General features: G+C 38.4%; 1 protein-coding gene across 4 annotated transcripts in view; it reads left to right on the top strand.

The window, feature by feature from the left end:
• Positions 1 to 2,651: 2,651 nt before the first annotated feature.
• Positions 2,652 to 21,703, top strand: part of IMPACT (impact RWD domain protein) — a 30,443-nt gene continuing 11,391 nt past the window's right edge. For 3 of the 4 annotated variants that reach the window (XM_045886908.3, XM_064577796.1, XM_045886907.3), the window contains exons 1-6: positions 2,652 to 2,810; positions 3,896 to 4,024; positions 5,179 to 5,231; positions 6,593 to 6,655; positions 16,309 to 16,394; positions 19,729 to 19,851. In XM_045886908.3, the coding sequence (XP_045742864.1) occupies positions 2,775 to 2,810; positions 3,896 to 4,024; positions 5,179 to 5,231; positions 6,593 to 6,655; positions 16,309 to 16,394; positions 19,729 to 19,851 (490 nt within the window). In that variant the 5' untranslated portion in view covers positions 2,652 to 2,774. The remainder of the gene's footprint in view (positions 2,811 to 3,895; positions 4,025 to 5,178; positions 5,232 to 6,592; positions 6,656 to 16,308; positions 16,395 to 19,728; positions 19,852 to 21,703) is intronic. The other variant, XM_045886909.3, reaches the window with a different exon arrangement.

Genomic DNA, 21,703 nt, shown 5'->3' with positions numbered 1-21,703 from the left:
CTGGAAGCCCTACTCTAAACATAAACAGTCTATTAATATATATTTTGTATATGCATTATATATCATATCCTTACAATAAAGATAGAGAAAAAAAATTTTTTTTTAAAGATTTTATTTATTTGAGAGAGAGAATGAGATAGAGAGAGAGCATGAGAAAGGGGAGGGTCAGAGGGAGAAGCAGACTCCCCGCCGAACAGGGAGCCCGATGTGGGACTCGATCCCGGGACTCCAGGATCATGACCTGAGCCGAAGGCAGTCGCTTAACCAACTGAGCCATCCAGGCGCCCCTAGATAGAGAAAATATTAAGAAAATCATGAGAAAAAAACATTTGCATTACTGTACTGTATCAAAAAAAGCCAGTAAGTGGACCCCTGCAGTTCAAACCCGTGTTGTTCAAGGGCCAACTGTTGTAGAAAATCATGGGTGTAATCTGTAAAAGGTAAATAAACTGGGTTTCTGTGGTATTTGGTGAGAAAAGAGGTACTATGTATAATAAACTGGATATAGTGTGCTTTGTTTAGAAGGTTAAGTTGTGCTGTGCATTGTTTTCGGTTATATTTTTATAGTTTTCAAATTTGGGCTTAAAGTCTTTGAGGGGCCACTGGGAGGGAAGGAGGGTTGCTGGGTAATTGGGACTTCAGGCTCATCACCACTATTTCAGCCACAACAACCTAACTTGTTTTACATAAGCTTTCATTGGAGAAAGGATTCTACGGCTTTTTTTTTTAAAACTGTAAAAACCACTATTTTATGCAATAGAAACTGTAAGAAATATGAAGAGGTCAATAAAGGAAGAGTTCAGAGCAAAGGAAGAAAGCTGTTTAACAATAGATGGACACCTAGGTAGCATTAGGATGCTAACTGCTGTTTCAGGCAACCTGGAAATGCATGGTGGCCAAACCCCTCTGCACTTCCAGGCAAATTCCTCACCTAGTAGAGAAATACCATGATAGACTGGCTGCATCACGGACTTTGGGGCCCAACTTGGTTGGAAGGAGGGGTTTGAAACTGTTTTAGCTCAAGATGAAGAAAAATACACTGTCCAAACCAAATAATTGGAGGAAATGTGATTAACATCACAGAGGGCTAAAGCTCTCCATGCCCTCTTTTGGAACCAAAATGATGCCCATGTGCAGATTTATGGAGACAATCAGAAAGGTGTTATGCAAGCTATGTGACTAGAGGAGGTTAACTGCTATGATGTCAGAGACAATGAACTGCATGGACTTCCTTAAATGGGCCACAATTTTTCTGCCAATATTTTTCTCACCATCTGGAACAACCACTCTCCCCTTCTTCAATTAACTAACATGTACCTGTTCTTTTATAACTCAGTTCAAGCATTCTCTGGAACAAGATGCCCAGTAAAATTTGGATGGACAGCCTTTCTTTGTGCTAACACAACAGGACACAATTCTAGTTCATTATAATCTTAATTTACTTTTGTTGCTCCACATCTTAGCTCCTTCTAGGCAATGCATGATGTCTGACAGTGCATCTTGAAAGCTTAGCACAAAAACCTAATACATGTCTGTTGAATTAATAAATCTGCAAGGCTTACTAAGATCCCCTCAAAGTAATTTGGGCAGAATTCTTTACAGGTATTTAAACAGTGCACCCTTGGGGTGCCTGGGTGGTTCAGTTGGTTAAGCGCCTGCCTTCAGCTCAGGTCATGATCCCAGGATCCTGGGAGCCTGGCATTGGGCTCTCCGCTCAGCCGGAAGCTTGCTTCTCCCTCTCCCACTCTCCCTGCTTGTGTTCCCTCTCTCACTGTGTCTCTCTTTGTCAAATAAATAAAATCTTAAAAAAAAAACAACAGTGCACCCTCACGTGCACTATAAGTTTTATAGGGGAATTAAAATATGACCATGGTTAAGGAAGACAAAAGAGAGGAAAGAGGTAATATTTTCAGTTTCTGTTTGTGTGTGTGAAAAAAGTGAGGCACGAGGAGATTAAGTGACTTGATTAAGGCATCCATATAATTCACAACCAGTGTACTGGAATGTATGTGTTAGGGGGTCGAGTGAAGAATAACTGTCGCGAACTGATTCGAATTTTCTGGATAATGAAACAATAACCTAAAGTTGCTTTCAGGCAAAATGTCCAAGAACGCTAAAAGAAAACAAAAACAAAAACAAAACGCCCCCCCCTCCAAAACCCCAAAAGCTATCGCAATACAACAGTGAGTGGGTAAGTTTTCCCGCACGCTTTCAAAATGCCTTCTGCTCTCTTGGTTTTGGTAAATCAAACCCATTCTTGCCCAGATTTGACAAAATCCCTTAAAACACGTTTTTAAAAACCCAAAAAACAAAAAAATCCCTGCCTTGAAATGCAAAGACGAGTCTGGGCTGTGGACTGCGGTCGAGCTCCTCCCTGGGACGTGGCGGTAAACCCGACTCCCCCAACCCGTCTCCCGAGGGCTCCGGGGGTACCGCGGCCGCAGTGGGCAAGCTGAAACCCCCAGCCCCGGAGTTCCCAGGACACGCAGCCCAGAAGGCCTCCTGCCGCCTCTCTCGCGGGACTGCTTCCCCGTGCGCCGCCAAGGGGCGGAGAGAGCGCCGGCTCGAGACCAGGGCGAGGAGCCCCGGGGGCCTAGAGCCCCTCTCATCACCTGGCCCGCAACCCGGAAGCAGATGCGGTGGCGCGGCGCGGCCCGGGTTGCGGTTCCGGGTCGCACCGCGCCGCAGCCCGGGCTCCGCTCGCCGCCGCAGTGCCCCGCCCCCACGCTCCGGACCTGGGCTGGCGGCAGCCGCTTGGCCGCTCCCGGGGCCACATGGCTGAGGGGGACGCAGGGAGCGACCAGAGGCAGGTGAGGGCCCGGCGGGGCGCTGACCTCCAGGCTGGGCTCGGCGTCGCCTCGCCGCCCCGGACCTCCTTCGCTGAGGGGCCCTCTGCCCGGGGCCGCCCCCGTTCCCGCCGGCACCGTTTGGGCCGCCGGGTGCTCCGTTCGCTGCACCGTGTTCCATTTTATCTGCCCTTGTTCGCCGATCGCCCTCCGACCGGCCTCTCCCGAGGCTTCGGCAGGCTCGGCCTGCCTCGGACGGTGTCATCGTCAACCATCAGCACGCGACTGAGCAGCCCCGGGCCGGAGACAAATCCGGGTTCAGCTTTCTGCCCTGTCGCCGCCGGGTCACCTAGGACAAGCTACTTATTCCCGGTTTCTTCTGCCTTTGCAAAATGGGCAATGATAACACAGATCCTGGAATTCCTTGAGGGCCCCCTAAACTCCTTTTGATACTGAGCTTTCCCCCCGTGCGTGGCTCACATGGGTGCTCTTAAAGCTTTTCCTGCTGGGTTGTGAGGACAAAATGAGATGATACAAAGTTGCATACTTTGCTTCCCATTTTCACTTTTAGATACTATTATTTTCCTTTTTTAACCCCAAACCAAAAGAATGATTTCTGAAATGTTTTTAGGGTTTGATGACCAAAAAACAGCAAAACAACCACCCAGCCCTGTGCCCTAGTCCAAAACAAAACAAAACAAAAAAACTGAAGGAGATACTGAGTGGGAATATAGGGCTAGTATGCAGCAACGCTACTGGGGAGTGGGAGTGAGGAGTACCTGCTAGAAAAGGTGAAGCAGAGAATATGTGTTTATCTTTACACTTGTAAGTCTTGCTATAGGGTACGGGAGTGCATATATATTTGGCTCAGTGGCGGCCAAAAGCACAGTGATGGAATAGCAAGGCTGGTAAGTCGTTACTGTAGTATCTGTAAACCACCCATAGAGTGGAACACGGTGACCGGCTGTTAAGACCGTTTGGCAGTGTTCTTTCAGGGATCCTTCATCCAGGCTAGTGATGTTAAATGCAAATACTTTATAAAGGAGGAAAGAAAACTCAGGCTTTTAGGGCATGTACCTTCATTGACTTGTCCTCCCATCAACTTTCAGAATGAGGAAATTGAAGCAATGGCAGCTATCTATGGCGAAGAATGGTGTGTCATTGATGACTGTGCCAAAATATTTTGTATTAGAATTAGCGACGATATAGATGACCCCAAGTGGACACTTTGCTTGCAGGTATTTTTTCCCCCTTCTCTATAGCCATTTTCCAGTTACAACATGGACTCTATATGATTGGCTAATACTGTATTCCTCTAATGACTATTGTGTGATTTCTGAATTGTCTTTTTTTGTTGTTGGCTTTTGTTAATGGTTGATTGTCTAAACATATGGGTAATTAAATCTCTGATCACTCCCAAGACGTGCTTCAGTTGATAGTCTCAATCTTTCCTATCCCAGTTATTTTAATTATTTGTAATGTACAGTGACAGGCTTGAGCTTCGCTTCCTCTCATTGTCCTGTCCATTTAATAGGAGAGGGTCTAAACCTGGAAAGATGGCTAACATTTAAGAGGAGAAATAGGGGGCGCCTGGGTGGCTCAGTTGGTTGGGCGACTGCCTTCGGCTCGGGTTATGATCCTGGAGTCCTGGGATCGAGTCCCACATCGGGCTCCCTGCTCAGCAGGGGGTCTGCTGCTCCCTCTGCCCTCTGCCCTCTTGTGCTCTCAGTCTCTCATTCTCTTTCTCTCAAATAAATAAATAAAATCTTAAAAAAAAAAAAAGGAGAAATAGGTTAGTAATTTAAAAGGCTTCATAACGTAGGTGCTTATTTCTTTATTAATAGAATCAGTTGTGGTTAAGTAAGTGACAAGATAAGTGTGGCTTTCTGTATTAATATTTATTCTTTGATGACTGCATGTACTTTCAACATAAAAGTTTCTGCCAGTGTTTGTTTTTATAATAATACTGATTTGAGAACAAATGTGTATGTATTTAATGTGTTTAACAGTATTTAATAGGATTTGGGGGAGTATTTCTTCAGAAAATGCTCTAATGCCACTCTATTCATTTGGGGTTAGGGAATAATGCCCCGATTTCCATTTTCTTTTCCTTTCATCTTTCTCCTCCCCACCCTTATTTCCTAACTTTCATTGCTTGTATGCTTTCTCTGCAAATAATGTGCTCTTTCTTAAAAAATTAGCATCATTAACAACATATTTAATGTGTAGGTATAAATATGAGGAGGGCATTCTCTCCTGAGATTGAACAGAACAGTGGTTTTGTTTTTTAGTTTCAGAAGTAAGAAATTCGTCCAGTGACTAGCTTTATAAATATTGTTATTTTTGAGCCATGATGAAGTATAAACAAATTTGTTTTTAAACTGCTTTACAGGTGATGCTACCAAATGAATACCCAGGAACAGCTCCACCTATTTATCAACTGAAGTAAGCTACATTTATATTTTTATAAAAAGATTGTACTTTTTAAAGATTATTTTTCTATCCTGTATATTGTGTTTATATAAAATACCTTTCTTATCAAAATATATATAGAAATTTAGAACACCTTCTGGACTTGGTATAGAGCATTTAAATAAAAAATTAAATTATATAAAAACACATTGCATATGTACTTAATGTCACAGGGTTAAGATAAGAGAGAATCACAGGGTTCACAGGTATAAAATCCCTATTGATTGTCTTTAGAGATAGGGAGAGAAATCTTTAGACAACCTGGTAATCTAGAGTTTCTCCTAACCTGGTCTGCTGACCTAGCCACAGTTCCTGGACATGCCTCTGCCTAAGACTGCTTGCCTTCCGGAAATTACCCTTGGTGCTTCTCCCTGCCCCTTGTGGAAGAACCAGCTTCTTAGCAGCCCAAGCTTAATCTTAATGAGTCATGACCTGTTGATTGCAAGTAATCTTTGATCAGCTTTGCCCACTTGGCCTATTAAGATGTATAAACTTGTGTGAACAGAATTCCATTAAATCTCAATTATTGAAATCTTTACCTACCAGTGGGATAATTTCTTGTGTTTTAAAACAGCAATAAAATTTGCTATTAATAATGGTTCTGTAATTTTTAATTTTTATTTATTGGAAATGATAAATATAATTTTAGAATGCTTGTAAACATAAATTCCCTTTTCAGGAAAAGTTAATATATATTTTTACAGTCATGTGGCAACCACTGTATTTGTTAAAGTTGTTTTTGAGACACTATTTTTTTTTAAGATTTTTAAATTAGTTATTTGTCAGAATGAGAGAGAGTGAGAAAGCATAAGCAGGGGGAGCAGCAAGCAGAGGGAGAAGCAGACTCCCCGCTGAGCAAGGAGCCCAGTGCAGGACATGACCCTGGGATCATGACCTAAGCTGAAGGCAGACGCTTAACCGATCCACCCAGGTGCCCCTTGAGACACTATTTAGAAAAAAATTGGAAACTCCTGACAGTGTAGCAAATATTGTGAATCTGGAAATTTGGATTCTGGAACTTGTTCTGCCACTTATGTAAACCTGTACAGCTTTATGATATCCAATGAACTCACCTCTGTTTTTTAAAACCATATTTTATTTGAATAATATTGGGGTTGTCTTTATCGTGTTTCCTAGAAGGACAAAATGAGTTAATGCCAATGAAAGCATTTTGGAGCTGTATAGATTTGTACAATATAGCTAATAATTATCTATTTTAATGAAAATAGATAATTTTTAAAAGTTAAATAATTTATAATTTAATCAGTAATTTCTGTTTGAGATACAACACAATCCTTGAATAGTCTTCTTCATTGTGTTTTATTTAATCTTAGTGCTCCTTGGCTTAAAGGGCAAGAACGTGCAGATTTATCAAATAGCCTTGAGGAAATATATATGTAAGTAACAGGTGATTAAAAAAAATTCTATTCGTGATTTTATTGTGGGCTTTTGTTGGAACTGTAATATGTTAAGGCCTTTTCTAAACTTTTTGTTAAACTGCATTTCCATTAACAAAAAGGATGCATTTGAAGAGTCCTTGAAAGTTTGCTTATATAATACAATTTTATGTAGACATTTGATATGACTTCTACTTAGATACAAAAATACAGTAATAATTCAGAACTAATAGCTATAAAAACACCAGATTGTGAAAGTAAACTCAGAGATACTGCTCATGTTTTGGTATTTTCACAGGCTGTGTTGAATGAAACTGGTTGTAGCAGAATCTTGTATTAGGTCATAAGAATGAGAGTCTGTTGATACACTGTATTTTTCACTCTTTCATTCAATCAACAAATACTACATGGCAGGCACTGTACTAGGTCCTGGGTACACATAGTTAGCAAAAACAGAAATGGTCCCTCTTTTGTGGCATTTTGAACTTATTGGTGGGAGAGAGATTACTCATAACATCATAAAATGAATATAAAACTGCAGCTCTGATTAGCTTTGTAAAAGAAAGATATTAATATACAGTCCTAACTGAGTTTGAAACAAGACCTGATCTAGTCTAGGAAGTCAGGGATGGCTTGTTTGACTTTAGAGCTGGGTTAGTAAGGTGAAGATAACTCTGGTGAAAGGCACACCATGTGCAAAGGCTCTATGTCAAGGAGCTTGGCTCATTTCAAGACACAAAGACTGTTGGTATGAAGTGGGAAGAGGAGAGGAGAGAAGGGAGCATGGTGGGAAAATGACCTGGTGAGATGAGCAGGGGCGGTCATGCGCAGTCTTGTAGGCCATGTTAAGGATTGTTGTCTTTGTTCTAAGACCTGCGGAAAGCAGAGGCTTCTAAGTGGCATGACGCCGTGATAAAATTCTCATTTAAAAACACCATTCTGTTTCTGTGTGGAGAACTGATTGGAAGGGAGCAAAAATAGACGTGTGGGGTGTTGGTTAGGAGGCTAATGCAGTAGTCAAGAGGAGATGACTGTGATTTGAATTAATTATTGTGAGATATTTTTTTTCTTTTTTTTATTATGTTTTATTATGTTAATCACCATATATTACATCATTAGTTTTGGATGTAGTGTTCCATGATGCATTGTTTGCATATAACACCCAGTGCTCCATGCAGTACATGCCCTCTTTAATACCCATCACCAGGCTAACCCATCCCCCTACCCCCCTCCCCTCTAGAACCCTCAGTTTGTTTCTCAGAGTCCATGGTTTCTCATGGTTCATCTCCCCCTCTGATTTTCCCCCCTTCCTTCTTCCCTTCCTGCTGTCTTCTTCTTCTTCTTTTTTTTTTTTTAACATATAATGTATTATTTGTTTCAGAGGTATTGTGAGATATATTAATCTAGTAAAATAATGTTCTGGAATATCAGTTTTACTGTAATCCAGGAACTGGTAAAGATTGTCTTATGTGTTCTAAGTGGCCACCCCATTTGTTACAGTGAGAGGACCCCCTTTGTATCCCTGGGATCTCAGCCAGGTTTCTTTTCCTCCCAAAATATTTAATTAAAATATGATAAGTCTTTATGGAATTGATTTCTGTTTCTTCCCTCCTAGAGGAATTGTGGTCTTCCTTGAGTCTCCAGTTTTACACTTGACTCTGAAGGTAACCAAGAACTAGACATATCAATAAAGGATGACCCCATTTAGAGATTCCTGCACATATAAGTATTATTTATTTCCTCAGTTAAATGTTTTCTGATAACTTTCTCTAACTTTAGTGGTCACTCCAACTTTTATGCCCCCAACAAACTTCTTTCTTTAATCCTTTATTTATGCTTATTTACCAATTTATCTCCCTCCTTAAATAGAGTAGGATAAATATACTGCAACTTTGTTCACCAATGATGTTGTAATTATACATCTTGTGGTCATTTTTTTTTTAAGTTTTTTTTTTTTTTTAATTTTTATTTGACAGAGAGAGATAGGAACACAAGCAGGGGGGAGTGGGAGAGGGAGAAGCAGGCTTCCCACTGAGCAGGGAGCCTGATGTGGGGCTTGATCCCAGGACCCTGGGATCATGACCTGAGCTGAAGGCAGACACTTAACAACTGAGCCACCCAGGCACCCCTCTTATGGTCATTTTTTAGTTCTTATCTTACTTGACGTTCCAGAGAACTTTTGCTGGTGTTGAAGTTCCTCTTTCTTGAAAATCTTTCCTTATTTGGGTTCTATCATGTTAATCATATTTGTCAGTTAGATTTTTCTTCTACCTATGCACAACGTCATGTATTTAGAAATGGTTTCCCATCTGCCTTCTTTTTTTAATCCAAAAAGCCCCCCTTTTACCAAGATACCGTCCCATAGTACACAACCAACTTACTGTTTTCCCTAACTAGTTCAGTTGAGCTATTTGAGAATTACGAAAGGTCAGAAATGACAGTTTATTCAACAGAAGAATATGATTTATACTGTCTTGCTTACTGAAAGTTCTTGAATAACCCCTATCCAATGGCATTATTTGCACACATGTGATCTAAATAAAAATAAACGCTCTTTATTTTTTTACATTTTTATTTATTTATTTATTTTTAAAGATTTTATTTACAGGGAGTCTGATGCAGGACTTGATTCCAGGACCCTGAGATCTTGACCTGAGCCGAAGGCAGACACTTAACCAACAGAGCTACCCAGGCGCCCTAAACACTTTTTAAAAGTTTTTGTGACAGCCTTTTTTTTTTTTTTTTAAGATTTTATTTATTTATTTGAGAGAGAGAGAATGAGAGAGAGAAAGCACATGCGAGGGGGGAGGGTCAGAGGGAGAAGCAGGCTCCCCGCCGAGCAGGGAGCCCGATGCGGGACTCGATCCCGGGACTCCAGGATCATGACCTGAGCCGAAGGCAGTGGCTTAACCAACTGAGCCATCCAGGCGCCCTGTGACAGCCTTTAATAATTTTTCCATAATTCCAGCAGGGGGCAGCAAATTGAAAAATATTATTGGTCTTTGAAAATGAAACGAGGTAAATGTATGAATATAGTTCTTAACGTTTATAGTCTCATTATATTCTAAATACTGTAACACTGTCGAGATTTTCATATTAGCATCATTTTGTATGCAAAATTTTATTTTTGCCTAGACAAGCAGATGAACTATGGTTTGTTTCCTCTTAGGTAGGAAAGGAAGAAGTCAGAAAACTAACGGTTTTTCCAGTAAGCATTTACTGAGTATCTCTTATATGCTGACACTCTGTTAGGAGTTTGAAATTTAAAAATAAAGATAAATGTGTACCCATACAATACAATGACATAATTATTGAGAGGTTTGAACCAAGTGCTGTAGTAGCATTTTTTAGATTTACCAATGGCATTATTTGCACACATGTGATCTAAATAAAACTTAGCAACAAACTATCTCTGGGCATGGATGAGGTTGGAAAGGAGGGTTCCACTGTGAAGGAGACCTTTGAGCATGGTGTTTGCCAGGTAATCAAATGGGGAGAGGTTTTCTGGTAGAATGAATGGCATAGGCAAAGTAATGTGGGTGTGAAGCAACCTGGCTTCTTTAGAGTTTAGCAAATAGTTTAAGATGCCAGCTATATAAATTAGGTAGGGATAAGAAGAAAGAACCTGCAAGTTGGGAAAGAAGTTTGGGCATTATCTTGTAGGCTCTAGGCATTTTACACAGGGGAGTGATGTAATTAGATTTGTACAGCAATGTGAGAGATGGGCTGTGAGGGGTTTTGAGGGAAGGGCCACCACAGGAAGAGAGTGAGTCATTAACTCAGGAGGGAGATGGTGGAGGCCTTTTTATGAAGGCAACAAGAAGGCGGATGGAGAAAAATGGTCAGTAAAGAAATACTGAAGAATATAAGCTAGGATTTGGTCATTGATTAGATGTAGATTAATTGGCTTACCATACCTTATTTTTAGTGATATATTTTGTATGGATATTTTGAATATATGAAAATAACTATGTTAATAAAGCAAAAAGTAAATGACAGATTTTAAAATACCTAGAGCATCATAGTAATTGCTGTTGTTTAAGAGAAAAGGAAATGGATTAACTTTTTTTTTTTTGTAGTATAGATTTTCCCCACTATCTAAAAGTGGAGCGTTCCCATGAACCCTTTCAATTGCCAAAATGGCATAAGGGAAAGAGTATCCCTCACTTTCTGAATGTTCAAGTTACACCTCTTCACTTTTATGGAAGACCTACTTTTGGTATAGTAATGGCTGTTCTCGTAAAAGTGAAAATCCTCTTCAGGTTTCTTTTGGTTAGTGAAAACAGCTACCAATGTAGGTCTTTTGGAAAAGTGCAATGGCATAACGCAAACTTTTGGTAAGTGGGGGAATACCTGCATCTCTCGCTCGCTCACTCTATCTGTTACGTTTTCTTTATCCATTCATCTATCAATGGACAGTTGGGCTGTTTCCATAATTCGGCTATTGTAAATAACGCTGCTATAAACATAGGGATGCAGGTATCCCTCTGAATTAGTGTTTTTGTATTTTTTTGGTAAATACCCAGTAGTGTGATTACTGGATCATAGGGTAATTCTGTTAAATTTTTGAGGAACCTCCGTACTGTTTGCCAGAGTGGCTGCACCAGTTTGCATTCCCACCAACAGCGCGGGAGGGTCCCTTTTTCTCCACATCCTCACCAACACTTGTTTCTTATATTGTTGATTTTAGCCATTTTGACTTGTGAGGCAATAATCTCATTGTAGTTTTGATTTGCATTTTCCTGATACTGAGTGATGTTGAACATCTTTTCATGTGTCTGTTGGCCATTTGGATGTCTTCTTTGGAGAAATGTCTGTTCATGTCTTTTCCCATTTTTAAATTAGATTATTTATTTTTGGGGTGTTGAGTTTTATAAGTTCTTAATATATTTTGGATACTAACCCTTTATCAGATATGTTATTTGCAAATATTTTCTCCCATTTCATAGGTTGCCTTTTAGTTTTGTTGACTATTTCTTCCGCTGTGCAGAAGCTTTTTATTTTGATGTTAGCCCCAGGAGTTTATTTTTGCTTTTGTTTCCCTTGCCAGGAGAAAGTTTTAAATTTTAATTCCAGTGTAGTTAACATACAATGTTATATTAGTTTCAGGTATACAATATAGTGATTGAATGGTTCCGTATATTTTTTGTTTTTTAAAGATTTTATTTATTTATTTGAGAGAGAGAGAATGAGAGACAGAGAGCACGAGAGGGAAGAGGGCAGAGGGAGAAGCAGACCCCCTGCTGAGCAGGGAGCCCGATACGGGACTCGATCCCGGGACCCCAGGATCATGACCCGAGCCGAAGGCAGTCGCTTAACCAACTGAGCCACCCAGGTGCCCTGAACAGTTCCGTATATTACTCAGTGTTCATCAAGATACGCGTACTCTTAATCCCCTTCACCTGTTTCACCCATCCCTCCACCCATCTCCCCTCTAGTAACCATCTGTTCTTTATAGGTCAGAGACTTTGATTTCCCCTTGTTCATTTATTTTGTTTCTTAAATTCCACGTATGAATGAAATCATATGGTATTTGTCTTTCTCTAACTGGCTTCTTTTGCTTAACATTATACTACCTAGATCCATCCATGTTGTTGCAAACAGCAAGATTTCATTTTTTGTTTTATGGCTAAGTAATATTCCATTTTATATGTAAACCACATTTTCTTTATCCATTCATCTATTGATGGACACATCTGTTGTTTCCATAGTTTGGCTATTGTAAATGATGCTGCAGTAAACATAGGGTGCATATATCCTTTCCAATTAGTGTTCTCATATTCTTTGGGTGAATACCCAGTAGTGCGATTCCTGGATTGTAGGGTAGTTCTATTTTTAATTTTTTGAGGAACCTCCATACTGTTTTGCACAGTGGCTGCACCAGTTTGCATTCCCATCAACAGAAGAATTTGTAAGGGCTAGGATGAGGATGTTGAGGAAAGGTTAATCAATGAACTGTGTAAGCACAGTAAGTTATTTCTTGAGTTTGCAAATGTGTTCCTCTGTGATTAGGCCATCTGTGTTTGCTAATTGTTGCTCGTCAGAAGTTAGGCTCCTCCAATCCCACAGAGACTGGGAGAAAGGATGCCGTCTTCCTCGATTCAAAAGGATGGTTCCCAGGTCCTTGAGAAAGACACTCCTAGGTTGTAAAACTGACAAGAGTCTTCTAAAAAGATGTCCATATATTCCTAAGGAGCAAGAAAAGAATTTATGACGACAAGTTTTCTAAAGAAAATGCACTAAGAAAGGGGAAATCAGGGCCTAGAGTCAGGAAGTTCTGCCATTCTGAAGTTAGCCAAGATGAGGTTAAGGCTGTCTTGGTCAGGCTTCTAGAATCAGTTTTTGAAGTAATGTGACCTCTTTAAATCTGTTCTTTTCATCTGTAAAATAAGGATGATAAAATAATATTGTTGTGGGGCGCCTGGGTGGCTCAGTTGGTTAAGCGACTGCCTTCGGCTCAGGTCATGATCCTGGAGTCCCGGGATCGAGTCCCGCATCGGGCTCCCTGCTCAGCGGGGAGTCTGCTTCTCCCTCTGGCCTTCCTCCCTCTCATGCTCTCTGTCTCTCATTCTCTCTCTCTCAAATAAATAAATAAAATCTTAAAAAAAAAAAATATTGTTGTGAGGATTAAATGACATAATCTGTGTAATGTACATTAGTACCATGTAATAGCAACTCCTATTTTTGTTGTTATTAAAAGAATCATCTCATCCAATTTTGTCATTTTGAAAATGAGATGATGAGAACTCAGACAGATTGAATGATTTGTCTAAGGTCACACAACTTAGTAGTGTATTTTAGTGAGTAGCTTTATCCTTAAATCAACAAGTATAGATATTAGAAAATTAAGATACAAAGTAAGAGCCACAAGTAAAGGTAGAGCCACAAGTAACTTGACTTTGTTTTGATCATTCTGGATTGGCTAATAGCCATTTAAGTATAGTTACTCACAAAATATCTCTATGAAAATCAGTTTTTAATTCAAGGTGGTCTTTCATTCAATTTGATACAAATTTTGTTCCAGACATTTTCTATTTAGCTACTTTACCATAATATAATTTCATAAATAAAAGCTTAGCATCTTCCTCTATAATGAGTGGTTTTTAAATTTTGTGCCAGAGTCCTTAGGATTCAGCAGACTTCCTCCAGGACCAGGTGGGGGTGGGGTGTGAGGCAGATAGGCACAGGAAGGAGGACTCTCAGCTTTTGTCTGTTTTAGTGTGTTTCTGATTTTGTGAAAGATTTCATTACAGCGATGGCAAAAGTTTGAAAATCAAATCCTCATGGATAGTTAAAAATCTCAGAACAAAGAGAAAACACAAATACAGCAATAACAACAACAAACAAAACAAAAAACCCCACCATTAGTGATAGAATTTGGGATTCCAAGGGAAAGAGTCATTTTCATTTTCCTCAGGAAACCTTTCACACCCACAGCAACTTCCTTCCACTGGATTTCAGTAAATCTTGTTAAATGCTAGGGAAGAAGGAAGCATTCAGTAACTGATGTTGGGGAGAAGTGCTATTGTACATTCTTCTGCAGGAAGCCATGGGCCAGGGGAGAGGAGGTTTGGGAGTTAAGGTTTAATTTCTTCTTTATTATTTGGAAAAGTTACTTATTGTGAAAATTCTTCCAAGGTGTTTTCACAACCTCTCCAACAATAAATCTGAATTGGAATGTATATTCAGAGGGATGATTTTCCTGCCTCAAAGGGTGGCATGAGGATTAAGCGAGATAACAAAGTGTTTTCTCCTTGTCTTCTGTATAGTAGGTATCCACACGAGATAAACACTATATACTAGTATTACTATTTTTGGTGATGGTGTGGGCAGAATTCAATAGAATGAGATTAGGAAATGGAGAGAATTACATACAAAAACATAAATTTGTAAGGGTAACGATCACGAACACTGAGACCAGGGACCTCGTTTTCTCTGACTACCATACCCGCAGGGCTGGTGTGGAGATGAGGCCCTTGAAATTCTGTTGAGTGAATTGAGATTTCCTTGAAGAGAAACTGCCTCTGTAAAGTAACATGAGATGCTCTAAGTCTCTATTTTATAGATGAGGAAACAGACTCAGAGTTCAAGTGGCTTGCTTGCTGACGGTCACAGCTGCTGGATAGGAGAGTAAAATGCAGCGGGCAAGCTAAGCTTTGGAGTAAGTCCGCATTCACATCTGGCTCTGGGCTTCCTAACTGCTTCTAAGATTGTCTTAGATAAGTTAATTGATCTCTCTAGGTCTGTTTTCTCATTTGTACAATGGGGAAATAATGCCTGCTTCATTAGATAATCATGAGCATAAAATGTGTTGACAGTATAGTGAACTTTGTGCTTTGTATGTACTCAATAGATTTTACTTTTCTCTGTCTGTACCTCTACATCTTTCATTGAGAAGAGAGGATAGAAGTGGGAATTGTTTAAAAGAAATTCAACTAACATTTTCAGATTTTTAAGACCTTTCCAGTTGACTTTTCCTCTCTCTAAGAATCTTAGGTTACCAGAGCACATGGGGGATTGTTTAGCACTAAGGAGTTATGGGTGAGATGAGGAGGATATGAGGGTACAGAATTACTTGAGAACAATATTTTTTTCTTCTGTATGCTTGTTTTGAAAGTTTCCTTTGGTGGGTACCGATGAGTAGCATGATGAAGAGAGGGAGTGGTTTCAGGGGGAACTTTCAGAGGAAGAAGGTAAGGTGTTGTTATGAAGTAGTGTGGTGGTTGTTTAAACACACATAATGGAAACTTACCTAAAATTAGTGTCATTCCTTAAAGAGTAGACACCTGGGGCCTTGATTATTGTTGTCATCATTTAACATAATCCTATGGACGTGAGCCGGGACATGTTCTTTTTCTCACTGACCCTCTGAGATGGATTTAATTTATCTGAGATAGACATTTGGAACCAAAATGAATCAATTTGGGCAACAATATTTTGTCAAAAACAATGTGAATATAATATTGTTAATTGTCTTTTAAGTCTTCTAAATTTGTTCTCTGAGGCAGTTCCTCCAATGCTTTGCATTCTTTTTTGCGGAAATAATTATACCAAATGATAAATGTGCCAGATAAGTGGTTTGAAATTGTTTTAAAAGTTTAAAAAAGCAAGCAGTGACATCAATATTGCAACTATATCTGCTGACAGAAGCTAAATCACATTTACATCTATCTACTTCATCCAATTCAAGTTCAGAAATTTTCTTGCCCTTCTTTGGTTGCAACTCTCCAGCTTATTTTAAGTAAGCAATGTTAACTTTTAATGCTGTTGATATGAACGATCTATATTAAATACCCTACAAATCTGTTTTTATAAATTCTTTTTATTTATTTATTTATTATTATTATTTTTTAAGATTTTTATTTATTTGAGAGAGAGAGAGAGCACACAAGAAGGGGTAGAGTCAGAGGGAGAAGCAGACTCCCCGCTGAGCAGGGAGCCCGATGCGGGACTCGATCCTGGGACTCCAGAATCATGACCTGAGCCGAAGGCAGTCGCTTAACCAACTGAGCCACCCAGGCACCCAAAATTCTTTTTTAAGAGGCATGGCTAAATTGCATGTAATTTCTTTGATTGTAAATATGTCTGTATTTTCTTGAATTTGAGAAGGAATTTTTTTTAAATAACGAATTTTTCCCCTGAATTTTGTTTAGACAGAATATTGGTGAAAGCATTCTTTACCTGTGGGTGGAAAAAATAAGAGATGTCCTAATACAAAAATCTCAGATGACGGAACCAGGTAGGATTGAAAAATATTATTAATGCTCTTTTAGCTTAATAGTAATTAAATTTCCATGTAGATATTCTAAATGAAATTTTTAATGAAAATGTATTGTTTTATGGTTTATATGTGATAAAATACAAGTTTCTCTGGAAAGTTCATTTACTCATGTAATTACGGTTATTTCTTTCTATATGGTTTTAGGCTCTTTGGTTTCATATTATATCCTTACAGAAGTAGATTTTATAGTTAAAGAATTTGGGTCTAAAATTTCTGCTTTCTTTGGCTATTAAGGTAATATGATCCGTGTAACATTCTTCATGAATTATTGGAGTACATCAATTAGACATTAGCTTCAAATGAGTGAAGTGTCTATAGAAAAAGACCTTTGGAAAATACACTGAACTGATATTTAGGATATAAAAATTTACTTTGAAAATTTATTTTTAAATTGAGATATAATTCATATGCCATAATTATTCATCCTTTAAAAATGTATAATTCATTGGTTTTTAGTATATTCCAAAGTTGTACACCCATTACTACTATCTAATTTCAAGACATTTGAAAACCATATTTTGCCCATATTATTCTTTCATTGAATCATTGTATGACAATGTGGAAATTTCTACTATTTCATTGTTACCACTGATAGAATTGTTTTCAATCTGAGAAAGAGATTTTTTAAAAACAAACCAATTATTTAGGACTCCCTTAGTAAAATCAGTATACATTTAAAGTTGATAGTAGTATATACTTTTTCAGAGCATTTAACTTTTCTGTAGAAGCAGATTTTTTACTGCTTCCATTAACATCTAAGAGATAAATGGTAAGAAGATGTTCTGTCCATGTGACAATCTTTTTTGAAGTAGTTTCCTTAACTTTCATGATTCATGTTCTGATTTTGTAGCATTTCAGGGCACTGATAGGAAAAATAGTCTCAAAACAGAATTGATTTTTGCCAATCTACCATTCTAGAGTATAGGATAATTGCAAAAATGGAATGTATAGCAGTAAAAATTTAGGACTCCAAAAAGCTTGGGATCACTCAACTCTCAGGAAATTTTAAAAATTATAGATATTAAAAATGACATTTTTCCCTTTTTCATCTATATCCACAATATAGTTTAGCCACTCTCCAAATTTTAGAATTATTGATTTTTGTTGTATAACTTGTAATTATACTTCTTAGAAATTTTGTTTGGAATTTTTCTTATCAAAATTGTTTTTGTAGACTTCATACTAAAATGGAAGGATTTGTAGTTCTGAAGAACTAATAAGGCTGCAAGCTAGTGATCAAGATATCTCATGAGAATTTTCCATTCCAGGGCACCCACTTGACACGTAATTTATTTTGATTTTACTGTTAATCTTCAGTACAAATTTATTATTTTGTATCTTTTTTCTACTGTAGAAATACTAAATTTTAAAGTGATTAAATACAACTATTTACAATTTTTAAAAATTCTTAACTAATTTTAGACTTAAAGAAAAGTTGCAAAAATAGTACAGAGGACTCTTTTATATCCCTCCCTCACTCTGCTTCCCTTTTTTTTTTTTTTAAAGATTTTTTTTTTTTTATTTGAGACAGAATGAGAGAGAGCACATGAGAGGGGGAGGGCCAGAGGGAGAAGCAGACTCCCTGCCGAGCAGGGAGCCCGATGCGGGACTCGATCCCGGGACTCCAGGATCACGACCTGAGCCGAAGGCAGTCGCTTAACCAACTGAGCCACCCAGGCGCCCACTCTGCTTCCCTTAGTAACATCTTACATAACCACAATATAATTTCTCAGAATAGGAAACTAATATTGGTATAATATTAAGGAAACTAAAGAGCTTATTTGAATTTCACTGATTTTTCCACTAATGTCCCTTCTGCTGTTATAGGATGCTGTCCAGGATTCTACATTGCATTTAGCTGTTATTTCTCCTTAGTCTCTTCTAGTCTATAAATAGTTTTAAAGTCTTTCCTTGACTTTTATGACTTCTTATGACCTGACTCTTTTGAAGAATACTGATTATTTTGTAGAATGTCCCTCAATTTGGGTCTGTCCATTGTTTTCTCACAACTGGAGCAAGATTGGGCATTTTGGCGAGAATACCACAAAAATGATATTGTGTTCTTCATAGTGCATATATCAAAGAACTCGTGGTATCAATATGCTTTATTATTGGTGATGTTTACCTTGATTCTTTGGTTAAGGTGGTATCTGCCAGATGTCTCCAGTGTAAAGTTAAGGTATTAATAAGGACTCTCCAGAGAACCTATAGGGGGCGTGTGTGTGTATTTATAAAGATAGGGAGGGAGGGATGCAAGAGGAGGGGGGGAGAGGTTAGGAAGAGAAGGAAAGAGAGATCAATTTACTTTAAGGAATTGGCTCGTGAGATTGTGGAGGCTGGAAAGTCCAAAATCTTCAAGATAGTTTGGCAGGCTGGAGACCCAGGGAAGCACTGATGTTGCAGCTCAAGTCTGAAGGCTGGCTGTCTGCTGGCAGAATTCCCTCTTTCTCTGGGGAGGTTAGTCATGTTTCTATTAAGACCTTAACTGGATGAGGCTCTCTCACATTGTGGAGGGCAGTCTGCTTTACTCAAAGTTAACAGATTTAAATGTGAATTCCATCCAAGAAATTCCTTTACAGAAACATCTAGAATAGTGTTTGACCAAATAAATACTGATACTGTGGCCTAGCCAAGTTGACATATAAAATTAACCATCACAGTTACTATTTTTCCTTTTGTAGTTGATAAGGACCTTGAGGGAGATATTTTGAGGCTATGCTAATATCCTATTCCTCCTTAAACTTTCACACACTACTAAATACTACTAATTTTAGTATCCCTTAGTGTGTCTTGTCAACAATATTTATTACTGTGGTGTTTGCCTAATGATGATTCATATTTTCTTCTTTCCTTCTTCACTGAATTAGAATTATGTTGTGAGGAAGAGATGTCTTTTCTCTGTCTATTTTTTTGATTATTTATTTAAATCAGTATGAACACATGTATTATTTTATTCTATGGGTTAAAATTCCATACTACCATTATTTTGTTGCTCAAATTATTCTAGGTTTCACCTTTAGGATCTCCTTCAGGTAAACACCTGTATTCTTTTTATAAGCTTACCACTCTTTATTTATTTATTTATTTTTTGAGCATTTCTTTACTCCCTGGAATCATAAGATGTTCCAGGCTCATCTTTTCTTTTCCTTGCTCCAACCTTGGAATCAGCTACTTCTCATAAAAGTCCTGGTTCCTTCTATTGAAGAATGGTATTTAGAGATCAAGACCAAGAAGTTTTTAGGTAGAATTCCTTACTCTTAGAGTTCACTGATAATATCTCATATCCACATAGGCCCCGATGTAAAGAAGAAAACTGAAGAGGAAGATGTAGAATGTGAAGATGATCTCATTTTAGCATGTCAACCAGAAACTCCTGCTAAAGCATTGGATTTTGATATCAGTGAAAATCGAACAGGTATAATGTTACTAACTAGTTTCTTTTGAGGAGAGTGGGATAGCAGTATTATGTATTGTTTTTTGAAATGGTATAGAAATGTAGTAAACTCTCACATGTTAAGAAATAGTTATTAATTTGCAGAGAATTGAGTTGTATTTTTCCCGCCTGTTGGCCATTTTGGTGTCTGCTGGGTCTGTCAGAATGGTGAGGAAAAAGGAAATTTCTTCCTCCCTCGCCCTTTTTTTGTGTGTGTGTGACTTTCTAGAGTTTTGAATTAATGATGGGAGAAACTGAAACTAAGAAAAGCTGTGTTAATGTTTTCAATTCACATCCTGTTTTTATTATTTCTATTTTGAAATCCTCAGCTGTCTCCTGATGTTGCAGAGTTAAATTTTAGTCTGTGCTCACAAATATAAATATAATAATTGAAAGTGCAACCACTGAATTAAAGCCAGTAAAATGCCTTTAAAATTTTAGTTTTTGCTTAAGCAAATTTGTTCCATAATCTAGTCGTATTCAGCTTATGAATAGATTGATGTGATAAATCAGCTCTATGTTGTGATCAGAAAGTATCTTCCATTTTAGTATCTTAAAATTTTGAATAATAGCATCAGTTTTCTCAAGTCTTTTACAAAAAAGTTTCCTATGCATTATACAGTAGATTTTAATTAATTAATTAATTTTTAAATTTTTAAAAAGTTTTTATTTATTTATTTGTGAGAAAGAGAGCACAAGCAGGGGGCAGGGCAGAAGGAGAAGCAGACTCTCCGCTAAGCAGAGGGACAGGGAGCAGAGGAACAGGGAGCCCAATGCGGGGCTCACTCCATCCTAAAACCCTGCGATGACCACCTCAGTCGAAGGCAGGCGCTTAACCAGCTGAGCCACCCAGGCGCCCCTACACAGGAGCTTTTAAACAATACTATGAAGTTTTAAAGTTTTTGCATGATATTTCAGGACTAGCAAGGGGATACATAGGAAGAGAAAGAGTGGGAGAGAAGACCCAGGACTATGACTCCTACTTTAGTCTCACATTTTATTCATGTATATATTTGTGGATTTGTCATAAGATTTCTTTTGGGAAACAGGATCCACTATTAAAAGAATAAGAGTGAAAATCATAGTCACAATAAATAGTATCTGGTTCCTGTTGACCTCAGTACCGCCCTAGTACAGTGGTCACAGTTCATTTCAAGAAGAAGACACTCTCAGAAGAAAGGCAAAATCCTGCATAAACCTGGTTTCTTGTCCTAGTCCTGCCACAAACCAGTGCAGTGAGTTTGGACAAGTTGTTTAAAGCTGTCAAGAAATACTTTTACAAGTACTGGTTGAAGTAGTTCATTAATTGTAAGGCAAGCTGACTTGGTAAGATTAAACAGATCAGTGAATAGAAATAGGAAACATGGGGCGCCTGGGTGGCTCAGTTGTTAAGCATCTGCCTTCGGCTCAGGTCATGATCCCAGGGTCCTGGGATCGAGCCCCGCATCGGGCTCCCTGCTCCGCGGGAAGCCTGCTTCTTCCTCTCCCACTCCCCCTGCTTGTGTTCCTGCTCTCGCTGTCTCTCTCTCTGTCAAATAAATAAATAAATCTTTAAAAAAAAAAAAGAAAAGAAATAGGAAACAATTTCAGTTCTTTTTCCTGAATGACTTTAGATCCTAAATGAGACAGATGTAGCAGCCAGAATGGTTGGTAAATTAGTGGTTCTTAAACTTGTTTAAGAAGCAGAATAACTTGAAATCATGATACTCCTTAGAATACCAATTTAGTGTATCCTTGATATATTCAATCCTATGAAGTAGGAACAGTTTTATTAGTAGAAGAGGTTACATTACAGCTATACAAAATAAAGTCCTAGGTTTCCCAACCCAGAAGT

Source organism: Mirounga angustirostris, unplaced genomic scaffold, assembly GCF_029215605.1.
Source record: "Mirounga angustirostris isolate CCGP_5_RB_7025 unplaced genomic scaffold, mMirAng1.0.hap1 SCAF_14, whole genome shotgun sequence".
In the NCBI taxonomy this organism is placed as follows: domain Eukaryota; kingdom Metazoa; phylum Chordata; class Mammalia; order Carnivora; family Phocidae; genus Mirounga; species Mirounga angustirostris.
Note: the sequence above shows the minus strand (reverse complement) of the source record. Positions and strands in the feature narration are given on the sequence as shown.